We start from the raw sequence: 25,957 nt of genomic DNA on the forward strand, positions 1-25,957 counted from the left end.
AGTAGGTTTTGGAATGGTGTATCATTGGTGTTTCATTTTTTTGTTGTCACTTAGAACCTTGTTGTACACTTTCTAATTTCTTTGCTAAACTAACACGCGCTCCTCTCACCCATTAGCTCCTACAAAGCAAGTTGAGTTAAAGCTGACCCATTCAGGTTATAATATTTCCCTGAAAATAAATCTACACTTAGGTCCCTCCAGGGAACTTGCACACACTGATATGTTGAAAGGGAAGTTGGCAACACCCTCTTGTCAAGCTCCCAGGGCAATTAGGATGGTAAGAAGGCCAGGTAGAGCATCGAGAAGCCTGCCCAGTACCCATATCCTCTCACAGCTCCAAGCAATGTGCAGAATCACCCCGTAATGTGGTCAGACTGGTTTTTAATCACTGCTTATTAGCCAACCTTGGCAGTCAGAAGGCAGCAATAAGATATTTGGAAAATAATTTGTGTTGTCTGTTTGCACTGGACAAAGAGAGAAGGTGGCAGCAAATAAAAAAAGGGTCACTCATGTGCATATTCAGAAAGGAACCTCAGAAGAGGAGTGACATTGGACAGGAAAAGCAACAGTTGAGGGTGGAGAAAGTTTTGCTTGGAGAAGCTGACCAAAGTGGAGGATTGCATTGAATAGGACAACACTCTCAGATGCCAAGAACTAACAAAATCCAGAACTCAATAAACATTTGTTTGCAGTTTATGTTAATTGGAATAAAGGCAGAGCCTGGAGAATCTGTAATCAAGAGACTGCAGACTTCACCTTGCCTAAGTCATCAGAAAAAGGCTTTCATTCCACTCAGCCCTTCAATAAACAGATTCTACACTAAAATCTCCAACAAAGGATAACTAAGCAGGGAAGTGGACAGAAAAGAACTAACTTCCATAAGCAATAGGAGCTCAGTGCCCTCAGTTGCTGCAAGTTGGTATTTTGGGTCAAATTTGCATACCAGGAGACAACGCAAGCACTACTCACCTGCTTTGTTCTGCGTGTTACATGGGAAAAGAGATGAGTGGAAGAGCTGACACAGACCTATATCCCAAGAGATGCTGGATATACTATATAACCATTACTATATAACTCATGCTGAGAAACATAAATAGTTAAAATATTTTGAAGGAAGGTTTAGGTCATAGCAAATCGCCCACACAAAGTTAATGTAAATATAGGCTTAAATCCATGTGTATCTTAGTTCCCTGACTGTTAAGGAGAGAGAACCACAAAGACCTGAAAATAATCTGCAGGGTTTTTATTAAATGAGAAGCCCCATAGAAAGGGCCAGATATGTGGTGATGCACAAGACGTTACAATAACTAACAAGATGTATTCAGTAGAAGATTTGGATGAACTATGGTACCTAAACAGGGGCCCCCTGGTGGTCTAGTGGTTAGGATGCAGGACTCTCACCGCTGCGACCCAGGTTCGATTCCCAGTCAGGGAACTCCTCCGGGCAGATGGAGCTCGTCAGCCCTGTAAGGCCATCCATCTAAGAGAAGGTCACTCTAAACAAACCTACGTCCTGAGGGCCTCACTGCCACTGTCCGAGCTCGCTCGGCCCCGGCAGATGAACCTTAGGATTAAAGGGTGGGCTCAGTTCAGCACACACTGCGTCTCACCTAAAAAATCCACTGCGCAGGCTCGAAGGGTAATGACCTTTCCCAAATCTTCATTCGCAAAGACTGGCCATGATGATGGTACCTAAACCCTGGAGAGGTTCTCTGAACCCTGAAGAGGAGATAGGAAACACATAGAAAAAAGGTAAGTCAGTGATCACGTGGTTAGTTTATGTGTAGAGAACAATGATGGGACTGTACAATAAAATCTGTATTAGGCTTTTCCTAACAATGCGTTACTTTACTCAGAAAATTTCTTCCTTAAGACTTTGCAGGTGATCATTAATTTAACAGCAGTGATGTATACACTGTTGTACATACATGACAAGTATGCAGTAAAGCACATCACATGCTAAAAGTCAAGACAAAGTTTACTTAAAGCAACACTAAACTCAAACAGGCTTAACCAGCTGATCCAAGTAACATAGATATCCTTTGGGTGTGATCACCAAGCAGATGGCTGGAGGAAGTCCAGCTCTGGGGCCCCAAGCATAGGAAGGATGGGGACCTGCTGGAGTGAGTCCAGAGGACCACGAGGACGATCAGAGGTTCAAACATCTTTCCTATGGAGACAGACTGAGCGAGCTGGGGCAGTTCAGCCTGGAGAAGAGAAGGCTCCAAGGAGGCCTTATAGCACCTTCCACTACCTAAAGGGGGGGCTACAGGAAAAATGGAGAAAGACTTTTTGCAAAGGAATGTAATGACAGGAAAAGGGGGAATGGTTTCAAACGGAGAGTAGGTTTAGATTACACATTAGGAAAAAATTCTTTGCTGTGAGGGTGGTGAGGCACTGGAACAGGTTGACCAGAGAAGCTGTGGATGCCCCACCCCTGGAAGTGTCCAAGGTCAGGCTGGATAGGTCTTTGAGAAACCTGGTCTGGTGGAAGGTGTCCCTGCCCATGACAGGGGGGTTGAAACTGATTGATCTTTAGTCCCTTCCAACCTAAACCATTCTATGAGTCTATGAAGTATACACCTGTTCCACAGCTCAGGGTGGAAAGACATACAGTGTTGAAGACAGATAAAGAAGTCTCTATCCAGTCTGATCCTAAAATCAGACTAAATAGCTTAAAACATCAAAGTGGAGAAGCAAAGATACTAATCTGCGTTAAGTGGAAAATAAAGGTAGAGAAAAAATTAGGGTACCAAAAGGGAAAATGAAGAATGGAGGACAATGAAAAGGAAATAACCCACTAATATAATGTTTTCTATTAGTTTGTTTCAGAGCACAACCCTCAGTGGGTTGTCAGGCAGCCTGTCATTCTGCATGTGGTCTAAGGGTGCAATTCCTCCGGTAGCCTGTGACTTTAGATGCCAGCTCTGGTATTTCATGATAACCTACAGCTGAAGGCTGAGTAGCCTGGACAAATGGGCTAGTACTGCATGTGCTTTGGTTCCGAGGTCTAGGACACCAGTCGTCTCAAAACTTGCAAGGTGGAAAGGCACTCATCCTCCTGGTCCTCTACTGGACAGTCCTGTTGCACTTTTCTGCTTTTCCTCCTCTCCTGCAGAAGTTCCTTGAGCAGGTCACGCAATCCTCCTTTAGCTTTCCTCTGTAGGCTAGCTCTTTCAAGTTACAGTGTTCCTTCCTTGTTCTTATTTTCAGGTTTTCCTGGGAACAAGAAAGAGGACTACCTAATATTGCATGTTCTCCATATTGTGCTGGAAGAGTGTTGTTATTTTTTAAGTACAGTACCCTACCTTTGTTTCTATTTGACTTTCCAGTTTGTTTCTTCTAACAATCTATTTCGCTCTTGCTCTGTAACATAAGCATCATAAACAAAATAGTTATGCACTTTACTGCTAAAAAGAATTTATGCAGCACATCCTAGTACACTGAAAACATTTATCTAGCACAGATCAGCTGGGGGAGTTATTAATGCCATAAGAGTCTGGTTTTGAATAAAAGAACAAAAAAAGAAAATAGCAAGTTATTATTAAGTCTCAGCAGGAATTTAGTTGTTTTTAACATTTTTATTAAATTCCCTTTTCTATAATAGTTTTGTGTCTTACTTGGTCTCCTCCTTAGTCCTTCAGTCTTACAGGTATAATGGAAAAGACCTAGAATTTTTAGAGGGACTTTATTAGCTGTAAAGAGTGAAAGCACAGAAGAGAAAACAAAACCCAAAAGATCAGAGTAAGTTTCCATGGGGCTTCTTGCACTCCTGCAAAACATGATTCAGGTCCATAAATCTTCAGTTTGAGAATTGCTCATTTACAGTTTAGCAGGTCCTGTAATTTTTCCAAATCCCAGCATACCCATAAGCAAAATAAGAGTCACACTGCTTTCTGCAACCTTTGGTGATGTTTACCTTATTTTACTTTTAACCCCGAGGCACATGAGAATATTGTAATATTCTTATATGAATGGAGAATTGCTACACAGCACCGTCTTTTTATGTGACCAAAAGGAAATCTCAGTGAAGTTGCTAACACTTATCGTATTACTGTATTTTAAACTCAGGTATAGAATTTTGCCCTGTTTGCACCCAAGAATTAATTTCTCACACTTGTTGTTAAGGACCATTTCTTAAGGATGTCTGGCACTGTTAGTAGTCTTTATTAATTTAAAAGCACCATATCCCTTCATGTGATGGAGAGACAGACAACAGCAAAAGCAAAGGCATATAGTGCTTTCGGAAAACTCCTTAAAAGAGTTTGGTGAAATAAACACCTGAAGAAAAGTACAAAGATCAGTGTTTACAGAGCCATTGTGCTGTCTACTCTCTTATATGGATCCGAATCATGGGTCATCTACCGCCACCACCTGCGTCTCCGGGAAGGCTTCCATCAACTCTGTCTCCGTACAATCCTAAACATCCACTGGTCAGATTATGTGACCAATAATCTGTTCTTGAACAAGCAGCAGTTACAGGTATTGAGGCCATGTTGCTGAGAACACAGCTGTGCTGGGCAGGACATGTCTCCAGGATGAAGGACTACTGCCTTCCTGAGATCATGCTCTATGGTGAACTTGTCACCGGCTGCTGCAAGAGAGGAGCCCCGAAGAGAAGACACAAGGATTCCCTGAAACAACATCTCAGCCTTGGCCATATTGATCAACATAACTGGTCTACTCTGGCCTCCAATCAGGAGGTCTGGAGACACACTATAACGCTGCTGATGCTTTTGAGAAAGCACGCAGGATCACTCTTGAGGAGAAAAGACAACACAGAAAGAATCGTGTCTTGCAGGTATGCCACCTAAGGAGTCTTTCTGCTGTGCCTTTTGCAATCGGACTTGTCTATCTCGTACTGGCCTTTTTAGCCACCAGCGCGCTTGTAACAAGTGTAGGTAGAGACCTTCCCAAATCTTCGTTCGCGAAGCTTAGCCATGATGATCCCTTCATGTTATGTAACACCTGTCCCAACAGGTTCCCCTGTTCTCTGTAAAACCCAAGACATATCGTGCGGATACAGCAAACAAAGAAAGGAAAAGAAGAGGCCTGAAACATGTGGCATAGGAGGAGGGTCAGGGATCTGGGATTGTTGTGCTTGTTCCCAGAGGTGAAAGCTAAGTGGGGACATTGATTGCTACCTTCAGCTGTCTGTTTGGAGATTAACATGAACTAGACCCCCAGAAGTACAGAAAATCAGGGCAAAAGACAAGATGAAACAGTCACATGTGACATCAAGGGAAATTTCAATTCCATACATGAGGAAAAAAAATCTCTTTGCTTGCAGTTGAGCACAGTGATGGCCTGTCTGAGGAGGCTGCCCACTTTCCATCTGTGAATATTTTCAGACCCCAGCAGTCCAAACCCTGAGCACCAGGGTCTAGCTTTGGCATTAGCCATACTTTGAGCAGAAGACTAGAGTATGTAACCTCCAGAGATCTCTTTTAACTGTATTTTATGATTCTATTAAACAAGATGAAAACTTTTATCACCAAAAAAAAAGTTAATGGGATTATGGATTAGATATTATTCTCCCTCTTCTCCTCACCTCTGCCTTTAATAAGACAGTTGCTGGAAAGAATAAAAGGTATTTCAACAGTTAAATTTAAATTTAAATTCTTTGCAAGACGCCTTCCCCCAAGACACTGACAGCTCCATAGCACAATGCTCTGCTTACATTTATTTTTTCCTTAGGTGAAGATAAGACACACACAAAAAAAGTATCTTTAGAAGACTGATTAGTATTTTTTGGCATACTTAGGAGCTAATACAGATTTGAAGAAGGCATGGAGAACCTCAGCACTAGTTGTAATGCTGAGTCAGATGCAGAGGAGTTGCTGGGAAGACTCAGCCCAGCAGAGGAAGTTCTCAGTACTACATCACAGCCAGTAAATTATATTTAGTTGGCAAGAACATTGCGCACACACCATAAATTCCAGGGTACAGTTACAGCGGGGAGCTGCTGCCCTTAGATCAGTCTCTCTCTCTCACACGCACACACACATACACACCCTCCCTTCCGGGGTAGCCGTGCGAAGGTTGGTGGCATCACGTCGGTGCATAAAATCCGTTTCCGAGTTTTGATAATCGCATCTGAAATCAATGGTGTGATGTACTGGGACTTTGGGGGAGGGATGTGTCTTTTTTTGTTTTTTTTTTTTTAAGTATTGAGCAATTTTCGGGGGCTGGAGCTGGCCGCGTGCGTGCCCTCCTCCTTGCCGTCCTTCATACAGGGCACTCGCTACCTGACCACTCGAACAAGGCGGACATTCCTTGCAGGGATGTATGTTCCAGGCCCCACGTCTAACATTAAAAATCGGTCCCTGCCGGTGCAAGGAGGGCAGCAAGCCCGGTTCCCCTCACCCCCCCCCCCCGGCGCATCAGCACGGTCGGCGCCCGGGGCTCCCCCAAATGACACAGAATCCTGCTTTGCCCGGGCGGGGCGGCGCCCCCAGACTCCATTTTGCGCTCGGAAAGGGCTCGCAGCCGGCGGAAGATGGTTCCCCGGCGCTCGCCACCGCCCCCGGGCGCGGCGCCACAGGGACGGGCGGCGGGGGCCGGGGCCGGGGCGGCGCCTGCGCTGGGCCGCAGGGAGCAGCGGGGCTGCGGCGGAGGGCGGGCGAGCAGCGCCGCCACCACCACCTCCACAGCCATGGCCGCGGCGATGCGGCAGAGGTTCGACCGCTTCCTGCACGAGAAGAACTGTATGACCGCCGTGCTCGAGCGCATCGAGGCCAAGACCGGCGTCAGCCGCACCTACATCGCCACCGGTGAGCCCCGCGCCTTGCCCGCGCCCCGCTCCACCCCGCCGGGAGCTGACGGCTCTCTGCTCTCTCCTCAGGCATCCTCGGCGCCGTGGCCGTGTACCTGGTAGTGGGATACGGCGCATCCCTGCTCTGCAACATCATCGGCTTCGGCTACCCCGCCTACGTGTCGTGAGTGTCGCGACTCCTGCCCTTCTTTGCCGCGTGTTGCAAAATCAAAAATCGCATACCTCGCGGCTGGTGCCGAGTCTGCCAGGGTGGCATCCCCGGGGCCGTACTCCGAAGGATTGTTTTTCCCGCTCCCCCCTTTCCCTTGGGATGTCCAGGTGCAAGGTGCTGAGTACAGGACGAGAGTTCTTCCACTTCTTCCATCTGGCGAGGGCTGCGTCGTAAATTACCCATGGGTAGTTTCCACGCTTGATAAACAGATCCCGTAGCGCCTTATATTTTGGGTTGGGGTTCACAGCATTTTCATCTTCAGAGTGAGATAGATCTTCGGTAAGCTGGGTCTTACCTGGCTGCTGGTAACAGGAGGGAGAATCGCTGTAGCAACGCTGTTCGCTAAAACTCGCACCGATGTTTTAGAGTTGAGGACACTCCCGGGTGTCCTGGAAGGCACTGGTGCAGTGCCAGCATCTGTAGATACAAAGTACCGGGTAATGTAGCAGGCTGGGGTTAGAGGTGCATTAAGGCGTGCTATTTACTCCAAACCCACCTAGCTGATGGGGAGGTGGGGGAAAGGAAAAGATTGTAACTCCTCTTGAGTGTAAAACACCTTAAAATGCTTCATTTTTCGAAGGAAGGCCTCCTTAGATATTCTTCAAAACAAAACGTGTTAACCTTTCACATGCATTATATTGTTCTTAGACCAAAATATCTTCCCTGTTAAGACCACAGTGGAGTATGTTCCAAACTCGTGCAGAAATGTGCTAAATAAAACCTTCTGTGTGTAAACTAATACACTCATAAAATGGAAGTCCTTCCCAGCTGTACTTCTGTATTGTTGAAATACAGTGCTTGCCTTTTATGTAACTATTTAAATACAGTCAGCAGCTTTTAAAAATATGTTCTCTGCCACTGGATCCTGAGCATGTCAAATCCTGGTTCCTTCGCTATTATTTTTTCAGTGATATGAGAGATTGACTTACTTTTAGACTCTTGAAACATCTTATGGTTGTGATGCTTAAAACCAACCAACAGTTTCTAGTGTTTGCTGATTTAGGAGATCACAAACGAAGAACTCTGGAGCAACTGAAGTTTTGTTTTCTAAAAAGTAATTTTTAGTGAAAAACATTGATCAGAAAGTATTTCTTTCAATAAAATCTGAATGTGAAAATATCAGCCAACAAAGCTTCAAAACCTTCACAACAAAGTTGTGTAGGAATTATGTTTATGTAATATTTTGTATCTGACTCAGGTCACTTTTCAAATTATGTAATTACTTTGGAAAATCCTATTTAAATTTTTAAATTTCTTTTGAAACTGTTTTGGGATTGTATCTTAAATCTTCCAATATGGAGTGATGGTGAGTAAATTGGTAAAACAAGCTCCTAGAACTGCAGAAGCAAGACAGTAGCAAATTAAATATGAATTAATAGGGTTTCTCTTCCAATTTTTTTCTTTCAAGTCTGAAAATTTTTTAAAAATCCTTTTGTAGAGTGTCTACTCTTTTTTATGTTGGAATGTGGTTTTAAATGTGTCTTAATGTGAAAAGTTACCTCCCAGATGTTAGTACTGTAGGATGTTTGGGTTTTAACTTTTTTTTTTTGTTTGAATAATGGGATAATTGTCTTTGGCTACAAATTTTACTTAAACAAAAAAATATGCTGAATAACACGCACGTGGATACAATGCCAGCTCTGTTTTTTCCAGCTCATGCTCAGGTAATGCTTTTCCTTCAGCTGCCTTTTTAGTGCTGAAATATTTATGACAAAATTATATGAGAAATTTTATGAGAAACTTATAATCTTGAGTGAAAATCTAATTTAAAATGCATGTGATGTGCTGTGTGCCAGTGTCCTTCAGTGGCAGCCTGCAGACAGGTTCCAGCCCATGGAGCAGTCTGCTGACAGCACAGGTGGGCTTAACCTTCCCTCCCAAATCCAGAGCTGGTACGGGGCGTTTTCCCACATTTTGCTCTGCCTACTTTTGTTTTTGCTGCTCTGGATCATGTACTGCAGTCAGGGTGCTGTCCCCTGTGCTTATAAAGTATAGAGACCCAAAGCATAAAGAGCGCTAGCCACAGTGGTTTGCTTATTCCTCTCTCCTATTTTGCCTCTCCCCCTTGAAAAGGCAGATGAAGAGCCTACTATATGAACTAACAGTGGTGATTTTGCTTCCTAGCACTGGACAGAAAATAGTTTTCAGCTGTTTTCATCAGCTGCACACACCCCCTCAAATGCTCTTGCTGTAAAAGCCGTGGCTTCTGGAAGAGGTCAGGAGCTGTAAATGGGATGTATTGTGCAAGGTGTTAGTTTGATGTTTACACAAGTGTTTCAACAATGGACCCAAGCCTGAAATGTCTCAGAAAGGTACTGAAAGAGAAAAACCAGATTACTTTCCCCCAGATAACTTACTTTAGTCTCTTGTGGAGGAGGTCAGTGTATCATTTCTCCATTGTCAGTGACTGAATTGTTTATCTGGGAAATGATGAATCGTAGAATGGTTTTGGTTGGAAGAAACTATCATCTAGTTCCAGCCCACCTGCCATGGGCAGGGCCAAAGTACTGGGTCCAGCTTCTCTTCAGCAGAAAAGATACTTGTAAAGGAGTGGGACAGATGTCTGTGTTCTGCAAGAAACATCACCTCCTGTCCTCACTGTTGTTTAAAATGGCACACAGGCTTCCAGGTGGTTGACCCACTAGCATATTCCAAATCTGTTTTACTGGGAATTCAGTTCTGGGTTATCTTGGTCATGGTAGTTTTACTGTTCATCTCTACACCTGCCTGAAAGAAAATATACTGGAAACAAAACAAACCCTGAGAAGGATAACTCAGCTCAGGTTTCCATCTTTTCATACATGAAACCAGGACAGTTTTGTGGGTGTGCAGGTCCCTGCCTGTCAGGCCTTGTGTAATTGCAGTTTATTTTCTTTGGTTTATGTCACTCTCTGTATTCATTGTCAGTGTGTGCCATGCAGCAGATGAGGAATTCAGTGGAGAAAAGCTGGAGGCTGTGGCTGCTGGGTTAGACAGCAGATGGTGTGAAGGGGCACAGCTGCAGCTGCACTGCTGCCCACTTTCACATCACTGTGGCACAAAGCCAGTGCAAGGGAAGGGGGCAACTCCCTGCTTAATGCCCGATACAGCTTCTGGCAGGTACAGCTGTTTCCCTCCTCATTCCCCCTTGTTCACCTTCAGCTTTGCTTTGTACATGACTTAAGTGTTTTTATCCATAGAGGAGTTTCTTCTTTAGCAATACAATGAGAGTCTGTGGCATGTCACAGCAAGGGCCCACCTGAGTCTCTTAACGCAGACAAAATTAATCCGTAGTTTTCTGGCTGTTTCCCAGTAAGTCAGACAGTGTCTCATCTCATTCCTGAAAATTTTCTGCAGGTTCTGTATGATGAAACAGAATAATTCCTTTAAGTTGAAATCTAATATTTGTTTTGCAGGCTCTTGTGGAACAAAATTGAAAAGTTTTGGTCCCCAAAAGTAGAAAAGTAGACCAGCATTGAGAAGTTTACCAGGAATGATAGAAGCAACTTTTTATACTTCTAGCGAGCAATACTTCTGCTCAAGGCAATGATCTGGCTAGTAGATGGAAAAAGTGAGTGTTGGCAAGTAGGTAAACACCACTGCCAGAGTTTTCACTGCTTCTCTAAACTTTCCAGAGCTAGCATGTTTAAATGTAGCTCCACCCATAGCTAGTGGTGGTTAACTGCCTCAGAAAAATTAGAGTTCGAGCAGGAAGGGAGCCTTTGATGACTAAGAAATGTGTGCAAAGGTTTGGAAATTTCGTAAATGCTGTCATGGTTGGTTTAAAATTGCAAAGTTGAAAATAGCTGTGGGCAGTGAAATGTCTGAACTTATTATTAGTGTCTTCAAGGGACAAAAGCAGTGTAGTACAATCATGCCTCTCTCTGCATTGGCTAATTTTATGCTGTTACTTCACTTTAGCTGTTTTTACTACGTAAATGTTGTTCGTGGCATTTTATAAGCAGGAAACAATCTACATTGGTTATATAGAAGTGTAAACACTCAAGCCAAGTCTTAATTTGAATATTGTTGTGGTGTCTTGAGTCTGTCTCCTAGTTCCTCTGCTTCTTTCATACCTTTAAAACAGGAACATTGCTTTTCTTTGGTTGCAGTTATTTAGAAAACGTAATCAGTCCTGTGTTTGTTGAGAGCCAGGGCAGCAAATTTGCTTTCTCTTGACAAGTTTTGCGGCAAATGGTTACTTTTTTCCTCCATGACAAATGATTCATGATGTGCTAAAGTTCAGAAGTAAAGCTCTGCTGCTGCTTTATGAATGTGATTTGAGAGAACTGGTATATCTAACCAGATTCACAATGCCCAATGTAAATATAATCAGAAAATTTCCAAATCCCCCTGCACATGTGCTGTTTTCTTTCATGACTGATAATCTTTTCATGGGGCTTCAGACACTAGAAAGTATAATTTGACTTTTTTGTCAAATACTCTGCCAAATCAGTTCCTCAAACAATGCTCGCTTTTTGTCTTTTAGGTTTTAGACTGCTTTGTTTGAAATAATAGCCATCTTAGCTGTTGTTTGGACAAATTATTTGCATTCTTTTCTAGAGATAGCAAGTGGTTAAGTGCAGAGAGTCTAATATTATGATAGCTGTAGGAAGATTTGAATTTTTCTTTCATATCTAAATTTAGGCTAAAAATCTAAAGATGTTATACTGATGGATCCACTCTGAATTGAGGCACTGACACATCTGAATCCCTGCAATAGAGCCAGCATGTGTGGGGGAATGTGTTTTGGGGAAGCTGGTTTTGGCTTGAGTCAGAGCTGGGGAACTGGCTCGATGGTTGGCTCTGCAGATACTTGTTCCAGGAGAAAGGGGGCCAAGAATGAACAGAAAACAGGGAAATAAAAGTATTGATGCTTCTTTTTTTTCTCCCAGGAACCTAGTTTTGTGCTGAGTTAACATGTGGACTGTGGGACTCACTCCACTGGTGGGCAAAATCATGTGTGGTCCTTCTGCTGCCTTAGTCTATTTCCTTTTAAGAAATACAGAGAGAAACTTCTATTACTGTCATATAGTTTGTTGGTGTACTCTAATTATGTTTGTCCCTGCATGGACAGTGAAGTCTCCCCTTGCTCTCCTTCATTAATTTGCTTGCTGCCATCTGCTAGGTACACAAAATTCTGAGAGAAGGGAACTGGTAGACTTAAACTGCAGCAGCTGTGTTAAGTGCCTTTGGCAGGAAGATCTTTTCAATATCTGTAAGTGCATGGGTCTGCTATGGCAGACAGTGAGGAGGAGGAGGAGAGATGGAAGACAGAAGGCTTTTAGCTGATGGATGAAAATGTAGAAGCCAAAATGATAAAGTGAATCCAAATACGCAGGTACTGGTGTCACTGAAACAATGTGAGATGTTGCGGAGGCAGCCTGCCAAGAGGAGTCTGGAATGAGGATGACAGGGAGGCACCAGGCTGTGGTGCAGTGGATTGTTGACTCTGTGGGGGTGTCTGGGTAGATAGCTAGAAGTAAATTATTTTATAACCTGCTCTAAAGAGGTGGGGCAGACCAGTAAGTATAAGCTCTAGAAGTATAGGTAGTTTCAGGGTTTTTTAAGTTAAATGGAAAAAAAAAAAAAAGGGTTATGCTTGGCTAAAAGGGTGATAAATATGCCTGACTACTTATTCAGTATAGCTCTGATTAGAAAACTGAAGGAAAATGGTCCAGTCTTTCCTAACTATAACATGAGCACTGGGTTTAAGGGATGCTGATCTTTTGTCTCAAGCTTGTTGACTGACTTTATACAAAAGTTACACCTTGTAAATTGCAGGGATAAGAGTGATTACTTCAAATGAGACTACAGCGCTACAGTTTGGCATTTCTTTAATTCTGCCTCCCATGTCTTGGCTCAGCTCAATAAAACTCCCCACTCAAATTCATAACTTTACCTGTGAGTACTATGTGTATGAATTAACTGTAAGCAATGATTTGTTATTCCACAGCTAGTTCAGGAGTAACACTGTCTTCTTGGAAAAGAGTTGGGTTTTTTTTTTGTTTAAGTGAGTCAGATGCTTTAAGTGAAAGAACTTGGCAACTTACTAAAATTAGACTAGTTTGTGTTACTATCACGTAACAGGATAAAGTAACCACACTTGATCTAACCCTGAGTTTGACTGATTCTGGGATGCACAAGGTCAGAACCGTGCCCATGCTCTGATACTGTAGCTACATAGTGACTAGAAGTCCTGGGCTTCTTTAGGATATGACAGTCCGTGCTCCTTCTTCCCGGTTGGCACCACCAGCTAGAGGGGTTATCAGGGAACAGATCTGGCTGAAAAATAAGCTTTTCTTGTCTCTCCATCTGTCTGCACAAGTTGCAGTGCTGGCCCATGGCAGGCCCATTTCGCTGTTGGACAGGCATTTATATTTAAAATAACTGAGCTGTGATATTTACCACCTGGTATTCTGGAAGCGCTGTTCCTAGTGATTGCTCTTACCTCCAGTGTGCAGAACTACTGTAAACAGTTGTTTGGGGCTTTAAGTCCTCTATAGTTAGTTAGTTAGCACTATAAATAAAATCACTATAAATAAAATCACTATAAAATCCTTAGTGATATGTTATTACTGCACATAAGCAACATGGAATTTAGTCAAATCAGCATTAGACAAAACTTTTAAAAAATGACAGTATCACTTTCTTATTAAATTTGAAGCTATATAGGCTTTGGATGGCCCTTCATTTGTTAGGAAGTCTTAATGTTATGTGCTAATGAGATTGACTTAATTGCTCTTGCAATGTAGAAATAACTTAAAAAAAGGTGATCCTAAAGCTGAATGTAGTGTCAATGCCTCTTGTTTGTATCTTTTCACTCGTTGATGGAGATTGCATTTTGAGTATCAGGCTGATTGATTTGTGACTTAAAATGGAGAAGAATAAAATGTTCTTGGCTTGAAGTAATGTATATGCTGTCTCTCCTGAGGTTAATTGTACAGGACATTACACCAGGATAATACCTGTAGAATAACTTAAAAAACTAAGTTTAATTATGGTGTGATTCTCATGTTCAAAAGAGTGTAGTTATAAATGGATAAAACACCCTATCTGTTCAGATATTCTACATCATATAGTCAGATATTCTACATAATATATCAGCATAAGGTATCTGTGCTTGCTCTTGGACAAGTACTATTTTCTGTGACTTACTTTTGAAATAGTGTGTAAGCAGCAAATGATGGAGATAAATGAAAGGGCAAAAGTTAACAGGGACATATTACACTGGATTTCCACTGACAGTCTCATCTGAGGGATATATTTTCCATTCAGAAGCAGAATATTTATAAAATACTTACCGTTCCTTGACTTCAGCTAAAACTTTTATTCACTGACATTCTGCTGTATCTACTTTTCCTTCCTCCCTCTCTCTCTGATTGGAACTGGAGCCATAGCTACCAGGTGCAGCTTGAGCTGATGTGACTGTTACCTGGCAGATGTGGTAGGGGTCTGCATTTGACCTAGTGCCTACCTGGATCAGATCATTTTACAAGGAGGGGAAATGTGCAGTTCCCTACAGTGCGCAAGAAAGCAACCACGTGTGGATTTAGAGGTGCATCAGCTGGCTAAATCACATGGGGTTTTGCCTACTTGTAGTACTGCTGCTTGTGACTCTCTCACAATAAAAGCATGTTGTTCATGTATCCCCTTAAGGAAACTACAGCAGCAGATGGCCAACATTCACAGGGAGCATGCCCTTGGCATGCATTTAGGAACTCTAAAAGGCCATTTGTTTCTACAGGAGAGAAGATAAAGAGCGTGGGCCATTAACACAGTGATATGCTATCTGCACTTTGCCACAAAATTGGAGATTCTGAGCTTTTTCTTTTTATGAAAACTGATTTTCGTGACTACTGAGCATTAAACAATGCTCCCTTAAATCCGTGTATGGCTTTAGATGGTGACTAGAAAAGAGCAAGACTGTTGGCAGTTTAACTGCAAAACATTTTCTCCCAAGCACCAAACTAGCATGCTTATTGTGGGAAAATAAGCCTTATCCTGTATGCCTCTATTGGAGAAGTTGTCAGCAGAACTAAAGAAACTCACATGATGAATCTCTACAGCACGTTTTCCTTAATACTGAGAAACTTTGCAATTAGTTCCTTTCTCTGCTCGGTTTATCCACCACTCATTAACATCCCTATTAGTCCTTGTACTTTTTCTTTCCCTCCAGAAGTACAGTTTCACACCTTGGAAACAGATCAATAGCCCTCTTCCTTAATTCTTATGGTGTTTCAGGGTGGGGGTTTTTTGTACAGCCCTCTCACCTAGTGTTATTACAATACTTCAGAGATGGGTGGGCATAGAAAAGATGTGGTTTATAGTGGGAGCAGAAGCAGCTGAAGTTGGCACTGTGAGCAGAGTGCTTTGGACTCCTGTTGCCTAACACTGAGTGTTTCTTAATAGGAAAACCTGTTCTTCCAGTTGTGCTGGTGCTGTACCTCAGTAAGATCACCTTATTGTGCAGGATGGGGTATGGCAGGGGCTGCTGCTTTTCCCACTGCAGGGCACTGATGACCACCCAAAAACCCGAGCAGAAATAATGCATGAGTTCAGTATCAAATCCTCTTGTTGCATTTCAAAGTAACTCAATCCAGTAGCTGTACCAGTTCCCTCTGCAAGTGGTGATTCTGCCAGTGCTTTTGCCATAACATAAGGCATGTCACATGAATGATTTCCCCCAGCTCCCCCTCCCTCCCCCGTTATGTACAGAACCAGGCAGTGACGGAATCTACAAGGTTTCTTAATTCACAAACCAGGAAATGGACTTACAGCCAACTCTCTGATCTCTGTTTTGTAAACCTCCCTGACTCTCAACCTTTTTTAGGGAACTAGCAGAAAACTTTGCACCTCTGATATATCCCATAGGTGCTGCTTCAGCAACAAAATATCTGAAATTAAAGGAATAAGTGATAGAAGAATTGAAACTAAATTCATTAAAATGAGTCTACAGATTTTAATCCTATGGCATGACTGGAGACGACAAATGCTTTTTAATACTCTTAAGCTTCACATTATCAGGCTTAGATTTGCTAGCACTTCCTTTTAAAACTTCTTACAGTGCTAATCTGGAACTTAGTGAGTCCAGAGTCTCCACTTAACTACTTTTACTGAAGAAGCATAAGTGCATCTTTCAGCTCCCAGTTTTCAGAAGTGTATAAACTTGAACTGCATTCTCCTAGCAGCTGGAGAACAAAAGCCCATTAAATCATTGTGCAGGAAGCCCAATACTTTACTGGCGGTTGCTTCACTCTCTTCTTGATACCGTAGCCCACATCAGAGTTTGCAAGTCCTGTAGGCTTAGTTTTTGGATCAAAACAATTGGTGATGGAGATAAGTAGTCCTTAGAGCAAATCTTATGGATAAGTTTACCTTTTCAAAGAGGAATCTAGTGTATGTACATATAAGTAAATTTAAAATGCTATTTATTAGAGCTAACTGTAAAAAAACAGAGAATGGTGATGACAGTCTTGTATCACTGTAGATGCTGAGAACCCCAAGTTGTGCAGCAGCGAAGGGTGCACACTGTGCAGACCTCTTCTGTAGGCAAGGTTACCCCATTTTGATAATTTAAGCTATTGTAGGATTTTTCATTCAAGGCAACAACTCTATTAATCACTCCTTTACGACTGTCTAAGAAGGAGGGTGATCCTGTTAGTTACAGGCAAGGCCAGGCAGGTGCTGTGATCATACTCACACAGCTTGAGTATCTTTTCTTTTTGAAGTGTGACATACAGAGAAGCTTGTCTGCTTGAAGATATGGGCACGTTGTCTGTATGATAGATACTAATTAGTTTTCTTAGCGTAATTAAATTATGAGGATTCACACATAACAACAAATCATAAAAAGTTCACCATTATAGATGCTACTGTTCTGCTCACTTGTTTGGTGTTTTTTTTCCTTGCAGAATCAAGGCCATTGAAAGTCCCAACAAAGATGATGACACACAGTGGCTGACTTACTGGGTTGTGTATGGCGTTTTCAGTATAGCTGAATTCTTCTCTGATATCTTTCTGTCCTGGTTCCCTTTCTACTACATGATGAAGGTATGTTAGTTCATGTGACCCCTCTCCTGAAAAATGAGACCTTTGATTTAATGTCTCCAAGGATGGATAGACGACAGCAGATTCATTTGGAATCATTCCAGGGTCACACCTTATTTTTAGATGCTGGTTATGTGTAATTTAGTAATATGAAAGCGATCTGTTTACAGCTAATGGTTTTGTGAGGCAAGAGGAGGAAATTGGGATGGGTGGCAGGGAAAGGTCTGCTGTGTTTTAGAAAAAAAAAGAGAGTGTAACTGTCCCATAAAGAAAAAACCCAAAGACAGTTCTTGGTGTTCAGGTGAATCTGGACAAAATGAAAGCACATGGTAAACCCCACAGAGTGGCTCTACCTTTGCTTTAAGTGCATTAGTAGAAGTGAAGAGTAAAATCACAAAGGCAGCGAAAGGAGGTATTAACATCTGTACTGTGGGAGAAAAGAAGGAAACTGCACCACAAGAATAGTTTGAGTCCTACAGACTTAATTTTTAATTAAGCCCAATTTCCTGAAAGGAATTGGTAGGTACCAGAGGAGCTCGTTGCTAATGTGCATTTGTTAGTGTGCTTTGACTACCGACAATGATTTGGTTAATGTGCTTTGTTTGTGAACTAAAGTGTCAATCAACTTTAGCATGTTAAATTATTCTAGGAGATAGCTGATTGCTATGTATGCTGTTGGGTAGAAGATATTCTAGCTTGCTGGATAGTCCACTGTTTAGCTTAAAGAACTGTTACCTATCTCCTGGTTCAGTGGGCTGTTCTCTTCCTTCTCTTTTGTTTTGTTAGCCTGGTTTAGTCCCATTGAATTCTTGAAAAGGATTTGCTTGGCTGATACTGTAGTGGGGTCATTTAAAATTTTAATGGTAATACCTGATGATGCCTAAAGCTTTTTCCAGGAAATGTCATATTTTGTAGGCAAAAATTGACTTGGTCGGCTTGGTTACACCTCTGCATTGTTTGAATCTTTAACAGACCTCAACTGTGACAATCATTTGGAACTCATTTCCTTAGCTCCCTAAGAAGAAACACATATTTATAGTACTGCTTCAAATAGTATTCTGGTCTGCCTCATGAAGTTAATTCTCTCTTTCCCCCCCTTTATTTTTTCCTTTAATAAAAAATGAAAATACGTTTGCAAAATGATTAAGCTTAAAATGGAAAAGTTTTTAAGAAGAATCTGCTAATGTTGAAGTTTAGTGTGGGTAACACATGAAAATTTTACTGGTTTAGTATTTTAAGACCAAGCCCAGTAGTGATCAAACTACAGGTTCTTCTGATCTGAATAGAATCCAGAAGGATTGCTTATGGCACTGGAAGAATCTGTTCTTAACCGCTTACCCGCTTATTTCACATCCCCAACTCCCCTTTAGAGTTTAGCAGGATTATGACTTTAACCTATTGTCTTCAGTGGTGTATACTCACAAATCTGAACTCATAGAGTGCATTTTCAGAGCTTCTTTTCTAACTTCTTGGCAGTAAGAGGTGTGGCAATGATTTCTTCCTGCCACCTCAGCTCTCTTTCTGAAGAGTGCGCAATTGAAATTCAGGTTGACCCAGCAAATAAAGACCACAGATGGCTCTGATAAAACTGTACAAGTGCCACATTTACATGTACTGTTGATTTAAGAGAAAGGTACTTTTTCTCAGTTCTGCAAAAGCAAACACAAGGAGGCAATTATGTAATTACACAAGCTTTCTGTGTAATTACCATAGCTGCAGAAGGCACAATAAAAGTCAAGTATTTACCCTCAGTAGTGGTTAGTAGGAGAGGTTTGCTTTTGTTATACAAAAGCAGCCAGGTGTTGGCTGAGAATCAGAAAGCATTGCTGACTGGGTGGAAGGATGGAAGTTACTCCACATGGAGGAAAGGAGGAAGCAGGGGTTTTCCACATTTCAGTCCATCCATGAACTCTTGTAGTGCAGCTTATGATGTCTCCATGTCTCTTTCATGAAGTAGAAGCTCAGATACGTCATTCATGAAAATTTCGAGCTTGTTTTCATTTTCAAAACGTGCTAAATTTGAATATTCACATTTATTTGATACAGCTTGCAGCTTCCACTCCAGACTGAGTTTTAGTTGCTCAGTATTTCTAAACACCTTCCTTACACCTTCAAATTTTCAGCACACCGGATTTTATAGGTGGGAGAAAGGCATGTTGAAGAACTCCTTTAAATACATTATGATATTTGTATATACTTTTTGTTCTCCACTTAAATATTATTTGGAGATTTCTTGGATTTTGTGGGATTTTTTTTTTTTTTTTTTTTGTAATGCCCACTCCTAATTTATCTGTTTTGGGTTTATTTTTCTCTGAAGCAGAGGACATGCATGCAACTAATGATTTCATGTGTATGTGATTTGTTTTTAAATACTTCTGTTAATAGTTTAAACATTTCTGTGGCATTCAGGTATTAAAGCACAGTAGCCAGTAAAAGCAGCAGTTTATCATCCTAGGAATATTCTTGGTGGTGGGAAGGAGAGAGACTCCTTGATCCACCAACAGTTTTGTCTCAAAATACTAGAATGACATTTCTGAACAAAATTAGTAGCAGACACATCATGCTGGGTGCATTGTGCAAACCTTTGCTACAAGGCACTCAGCTCAGAGCAATACAGTTGTTAACTGGAAAAAAACCCCACAAAATACGTTCTTTGCAATTCTCCAAACCAGCCAGAGGAGGGAATGGAATTCAGGCAATAAAGTGACTTCCTTGGGCAATCACTTGAGCTCAGTCTAACCCACCTGGATCTACTCCTGGCAGCTGTTTTTACCCTGGCAGCACAAAATGGAATACAGCTGGGTTTGACACTAGAGCTGCTGCTGAGAAACACAGCAAGCATGGCCATGTCCAGCTCCAAGATTCTACAGACAGAAGACTATCAAAACCCAAGAACATATTTTGTGGGGTTTTTTTCCAGTTAACAGGTGTACCACTCTGAGCTTTCTGGGCCTTCTTACAAGCCTCCTTATTTTTAATAGCCTGTATTAGTTCAGTTCCATGAGACACAAGGGGAAAATAAATTTAAGTTAGCAGTCTGACATTCTCAAGGTTTGAAAAGACTGAGATTTGCAACTTTGTTGTGTGTCCTCTAGAAATTGTGTACATGCATCTGTTTCAAATCAGAGGTACGTTTAAAAAGTAATAGATATTTGAGAACAAGTCTGTAATTGATTTTTTCTTGACTAGACTAGGACAGAGCTGTAAAATCAAGTTACTAATTTTATTCCTAGACTAGAAAAGGGAAATTTCAATTTCTCTTAGTTTCAGAGGAAGTTGGACTCACATCTGAGGGTTTCTTCTATAACAATGGAGAACTAACATTTTTGTGTATTGGGAGAAGTAGAATAACTATTGGCAATTGACCAGATATTCTTTATACAGGAAATAAAATCAGTATATTTCTCAGCTTTTAATGAAAGATAACATAAGACAGTACTATATATTTTTCTTGTTATATAAGTTCCAAATAATAGAAGCTTTTGAAAATTGATATGCTATCACTTTTTGCCTTTATTTTCTCTGACCATACTTAGTGATACTTCATTAGTTTTTACTTACTGGTGCATGTTGAATTATTTCTTGTAATTCATTGAAATGTGCCTGGTGGGACACTTTACTTTGAAAAACCTTTCTTTATCTTCTGGGCAAACACTCCTTTAAGTCATTAAATTCTGACACCGTGATCCAGTAGTTTAAAGAAGAAAGCTTAAAGCTCACCCAAAAGGACGGTAAATTGGTTCGGCACTGCAGAGAAGACACAGCCAAAATTTTACAGTTGGGAAGAGCAGAACCTACAGAACATTCAATCTCAATATCCCTTATTGTAAAAGAACAGAGGGGAGATATTCCAGAATATTTGGAAGTCTTGCTTGAAGAAGACTGTGTGTTTTGTTTCCTTTCCACTCAGAAGTGTGTGAAAATCCTCAAACACAGAATCCTGCCTGATATGAAAACAAAGCAATTTTGACACAGTCAGAGGGTGGTTTTGTTTTGTGGTTTAGGATAAGATAGTCTGTGAAAAGTTGTTATACCTTTATTTTCTGGAGAGGTTTTTGACATGGAATAATGTTGAACTATTTATGCATTGAAAGAACTGTACAAATGCTGAGAAAATGTACTTAATTTGTTGCAGTTTTATCCTGTAAAATAATTTTATATATATTTTCATAGCTCAAGAAAATCTAGCTATAGCACTTCCTGTCCCTTACATGTTTGCTCTTGCTTTGCATACCTGTCTTTGTGTGGTGTATGGCAGTGAAACTGAAGCCAAATAGAAGTGCTTCAGTAGTAAAGACAGGTATTTGTAGTACATGTAGTAACTGTCTTTCCAATCCCCTTTGTAAGATGCAGAAACTTTACCCCACATACTATGGTGTTTTGTTTGTCTTCTTCTAGAGAGCAGATGGTGTTTATAAAAGCTATACCTAAACTGTGCAATCCAAAAGCACTAAACCTTGTCTGTGCACTGTGTGTAGCTTGGATATATCTCTGCTCCTGGGATACACACAGTCCTATTCTTTCCCCCACTGCATTTTCAAAGCAGGGAGGCAGAGGGGACAGGGATATGTTTTGTCAAATTTAAGTGATTTAGGGACCCAGACCTTTTGGCGGGTTTGTGCCACATGTTTTAGAAATGTTCAGGTTTTACAGTTCTATTTTAAAAAAGAAAAAAAAAAAAAAAAAGGTGCATACACCTGATACCAGATTAGCTTTACTGCTACAGCCCTCCTCCTTTATTCTATCACTATCCACGAAATTATTCCAGTGTAAAGATTCCCTGTCTGTAACTATACTGGTGTGCACACTTACTGAACTGTGACTATGCAGAAAGGACGGGATGGTGCACTGTTCTGAATGTGCTCGATTCTGTGGCAGTCATGGAGACACCTTGTCTCTTACTCATTTCTGCCACTTAGGCAGTTGTTCTTGCTCTTGCAGTGTGGCTTCCTCCTGTGGTGCATGGCTCCAAGTCCTTCCAATGGAGCAGAATTCCTCTACCATCGGATTATCCGGCCTTTCTTCCTGAAGCACGAAGCTCGACTGGACAGTGTTGTTAAAGACCTGAAAGACAAGGCTGCAGAGACTGCAGACACCATCACTAAAGAGGGTGAGCAGACCATTCACTAGTCACATCAACTAGGGGTAATTTCCCTGGGGAACTCTATTATTTACAGTTAAGACTTATTGTTTAGAGGAAAAAAAAATGTAAGAGGACTACGTAAGTTATAATGGAGAAAGTAAACTTGGGTGAAGGTGCCAGGAAATGAGAATTGCAGTGGATCTTGCTGGCTAGAATTGCAGTTATGCTAGAATGAGTGGAAAAAGTGTTATAGTCTGTGTGTCTTCCCACTATACATACCACTATAAATATTCTCCCTAGAGGCAGCTCCAAACATGCTCACAAGATACCTTTCATAAATGCAGTTATTGTTTCAGTGTATTCTTACATCTTCTAAAATACTGCCTCAAATGCCTGGTAGTATAGAAGGGCTGCCAACTGTATAGTAAAGCAATTAACTCCAATAAACAGCAAAAGGGGAAATGAAGCTTTCCCATCTATATGTTTTTGTACTTTTCCTTCCTCTGGAGATCAAAAGATACTGAGCCCACTCTTAAAGAAATTGCTTTGGTTTTATTTGGTTAGAATAATTATTATCACAGCCTGTAGGTTGTTAAATTTTTTCTTTTATTTCCTTGCATTCTATAGTGAACCCTTGTACTCTAAAATGCCTGATAATCATTTAATAATGTTAATATTAATAATAATAATAATAGAAGCAATAATAAGAAGGAAAGGAAAGTATTAAGTAGATAAAACAAAGGTTTATTTCAATTTCATTGGAAAGGAATTCTATTTATATACTATTTCAAAGCACCTTAAGTCTCCTTTCTACCAAACAATGCATGCAGTCTCATTTCATCTTTTGAACTTAAGCAGTTTTCCTGTCTGTTTAAATGATCTGCCTTTCCCAACCATACTTGGAAATTTTACTGCATGACTCTTCCTGAGTCGTCATTGTTAGGCATGTGTCTTAATTAATGTTCTTCCACATTGCACATGGGATTTTCCTGTCCTCATTGCATCACTTATTCTTTTTTTTTTCCTTTTTTTTTCTATATAAAGATTTCCACATATAGTTTTTTTTCTTCAAGAAATCATGTGCACGCATATGCATGTACACAGACACACTGACTTTATTCCAACCCTGTTTTATCATTATAGTGTATTTCTTGCTGTATTTCTTTAACACTACAAGCAGCTCTGTTTTTTCCAGTACCATAGTTTTAAGGCAGTCTATGATGTTTATTGTGCTCTTCCCTGCTTATGTTTTATTTTTTAAAATCTTTTCTGGTTATTTTCATCACTATATCTGTGTGCATGTGTATACAAAAGCTATGATTTTATTTTGTGTTGTGTCTCCTTCAGCGCCCATATTTTGTGACCTAAAAGGAAAATTATTTTATTAATGCAGCTTGAGAACAGTGGGTAGCCCACTTTGTCTGTAGGCCTGTGATTAAAATTCCTTTTATTTTCCTGTAGCCAAGAAAGCAACAGTGAACTTACTTGGTGAAGAAAAGAAGAGCACTTAAACTGGATAAAGTTTCCCCACCGCCTCCTTTGTGAAGCTTGATGTTACTGGGAACTGTGGTATAAGTTTAATAATATTGCCTTGGAAACATTTTGATATATTAAAGGAATGTGTTGTAAGTTTACTTACTACTTTGCTGTGTCTGATAGAGAGTATGCATTTTTATTTAAAAGCAATGCAGTGGGCAGCATCTGAAGCTTAATGAAAATATTTTCTTCATCTTCATGCAGAGGAAGTCTTTCAGTAATCTCTTTCTGCAGTAACGTAAATAAAAAGTATATATTCCTCAGGCTCTGCACTTTAGTTGTCTCTTTGTCTATGAAATGACTCTTAACACTTTGACTGTGGTACATCTGGTAGCACAAAGCTGTTTTATAAGGAAAATACTAATCTGAATGGATCTTCTCAAATATACAGGGAATTATTGTTAGAGGTGGCATAATGGATGTATTTCCCACCAGTAAAGCTGTAAATTATGAAATTACATGTTCTAAGCACCTGATTATAGAAATTATTCACCACTGCATGTTTTGTTGTAACACAGTATTTGGCACAGTTGTGTGTGTTCTTCAATGGATAAATACTATATATAGGAAAGAATAACTTCATTGAAGTGATCAAGCTTATATTAGTGTAAAGTAATTTGCTAGAAATGGATGCATTAAGTTGCAAAGATCAGCACAAGATGACTAAAGTACAACTCCTTGCCTATTCTTGCTAAATAAAGTTGTCCTCTAAAATTGTTAATAGAGCTCCTTTTCAGATCACACTCAAAAAAACACAAACCACTTTTTGCCAAGGAGTGATACCATTAAAAATAATTTTTCCTGACTTCTCATTAAAATGTCAACTGCCTTAGGTGTCAGTCTTCAGTAATACATTATTAATGGGATGGACTACAATCCCCTGAGCTTTTTCCGCTTACAAAAATCTTCAGTCTCTTCTGACTGTACTAAGAACAACTTTTCATGAGCACTAAAACTTCCTGAATGCAGATGCTCTTGTTGCTACTTGACATATTCCTGGCCAGTCAGTAAGAGTGCAACCAAAGTTGTTAAGAGAATAAGTGGATTTTTTACAATCAGTGTAAAAGAATATATATATATATATGTATGTATTTTAGATTTGCATCTGCATTTACTCTTTCACAGTGCAGGTTTTTTTCAACAAATACAGCCTGAGTTACTGAAATCTCCCTGTTCTCATCTCCATTCTGGTGTTTCTTTAAAGCCTACAGTACTGATATGGCAGTTCTTAACTCACAGAATATGCAGAAGGGAAGCTTAAGCTTTTAATGCGAGAAAAAGTGATTTGCAGTCCATGACCTTGAATTCAAAAGATTCAATCTTAAAATAAACTTCTGAAGACTTTTGGCTTTCTGCAACAAGTTGGTGTAGCCAGAACTGCAAAACAGTGAAGGACACAGTGCAACGCAGCAGGTCAGTTTTAACTTTGAGAGATATATTATATAAGGAGGGATGTAAAAGTGTCCTAAGAGAAAGCATTTTAAGCTTTAAGCTGGAAAACAGACCTTAGGGCTTCCAACTTGGATAGGGAACCATGAGACCTGCTGTACCTCATGTTCTGTAGGACATCATGCTGTTTGTCATTTGAAGGAAAAAATGTAAGATATCACAGCTAATCATTCCAAGACAACTTTTTGTTACGAGGGGATATGCTGAAGAGGATAAAGTTTACAGCAAAGTTGTAAATGTAAACATGTAAAAAGTCTGAAGTGACTCACCATTTAACTGGTTTAATTTCTTGTCCTATCTTCCTCTGTTGTAAACCCACTGAACTTTTCTGTAAGCCTCACTAAATCCTACTCCTGTGTTTTAAACATGATCAGCTATCAAGTGGCCATTGGAATTTAGTTTCACCTCTTGAAATAAGAAGTAAATAGATAAAAAGAAATTAAGATACTTAATAGTCTATTTGATTTTGGTGCAAAGCACTACATAATTTACTTATCTAAAAGCTATGATAAATTTTGGACTTTACAAGCCTAATGAGGTCTGTAGTAGAGATGGGACTTACTTTTCATTTCTTATACTACTCAGCAGTTCTTCCACTGTTATTATGGGGATAAAAAGTTCTAGATAAGTGTTAGGTAAGTGCTAAAACAGTCCCTTGCATCTCTCTCAGCACTTAACTGGTTTTAAATAAACTTCTTGTCTTTACAACTTGATATTACCGGCATGTATATTTAGTGCTCTTTTGTCAGATTTCTACTTGAATTAGAAACACAATCTGTTGTTAACAGAACTTGATCTTGGTTTTTTGCCTTGATGCAAGTAGAAATGACTGAATTTCTGCAGCAAGTTATCCTTTCCTGCAAGTAACTCCTGC

At 40.5% G+C, this 25,957-nt stretch overlaps 1 protein-coding gene and 1 long non-coding RNA gene across 2 annotated transcripts; one reads left to right on the forward strand and one right to left on the reverse strand.

Annotated features, from left to right (window-relative positions):
* Nucleotides 1-2,472: 2,472 nt before the first annotated feature.
* LOC108496183 lies at nucleotides 2,473-7,348 on the reverse strand. The gene is made up of 3 exons (XR_001874375.1): nucleotides 6,998-7,348; nucleotides 3,309-3,366; nucleotides 2,473-3,219 (listed from the first exon to the last, which is right to left on the reverse strand). It is a non-coding gene; the product is annotated as an uncharacterized LOC108496183 (long non-coding RNA).
* REEP5 (receptor accessory protein 5) lies at nucleotides 6,569-24,234 on the forward strand. Its single transcript, XM_017812676.1, has 5 exons — nucleotides 6,569-6,773; nucleotides 6,845-6,938; nucleotides 16,880-17,018; nucleotides 21,957-22,125; nucleotides 23,560-24,234. Exons 1-5 carry the CDS (start codon nucleotides 6,656-6,658, stop codon nucleotides 23,607-23,609), a joined length of 570 nt encoding a protein of 189 aa, XP_017668165.1. The 5' UTR covers nucleotides 6,569-6,655; the 3' UTR covers nucleotides 23,610-24,234.
* The last annotated feature ends 1,723 nt before the right edge of the window (nucleotides 24,235-25,957 follow it).

Source organism: Lepidothrix coronata, unplaced genomic scaffold (genome assembly GCF_001604755.1).
Source record: "Lepidothrix coronata isolate B3197 unplaced genomic scaffold, Lepidothrix_coronata-1.0 Scaffold37, whole genome shotgun sequence".
NCBI lineage: Eukaryota > Metazoa > Chordata > Aves > Passeriformes > Pipridae > Lepidothrix > Lepidothrix coronata.

Coding starts and splice junctions, on each gene's coding strand:
- REEP5 (XM_017812676.1), top strand. CDS start 6,656: ATGGCCGCGGCGATGCGGCAGAGGTTCGACCGCTTCCTGCACGAGAAG. Junction 6,939..16,879: donor GGCTACCCCGCCTACGTGTC/GTGAGTGTCGCG, acceptor TTTTCCTTGCAG/AATCAAGGCCATTGAAAGTC. Junction 17,019..21,956: donor CTTTCTACTACATGATGAAG/GTATGTTAGTTC, acceptor TTGCTCTTGCAG/TGTGGCTTCCTCCTGTGGTG.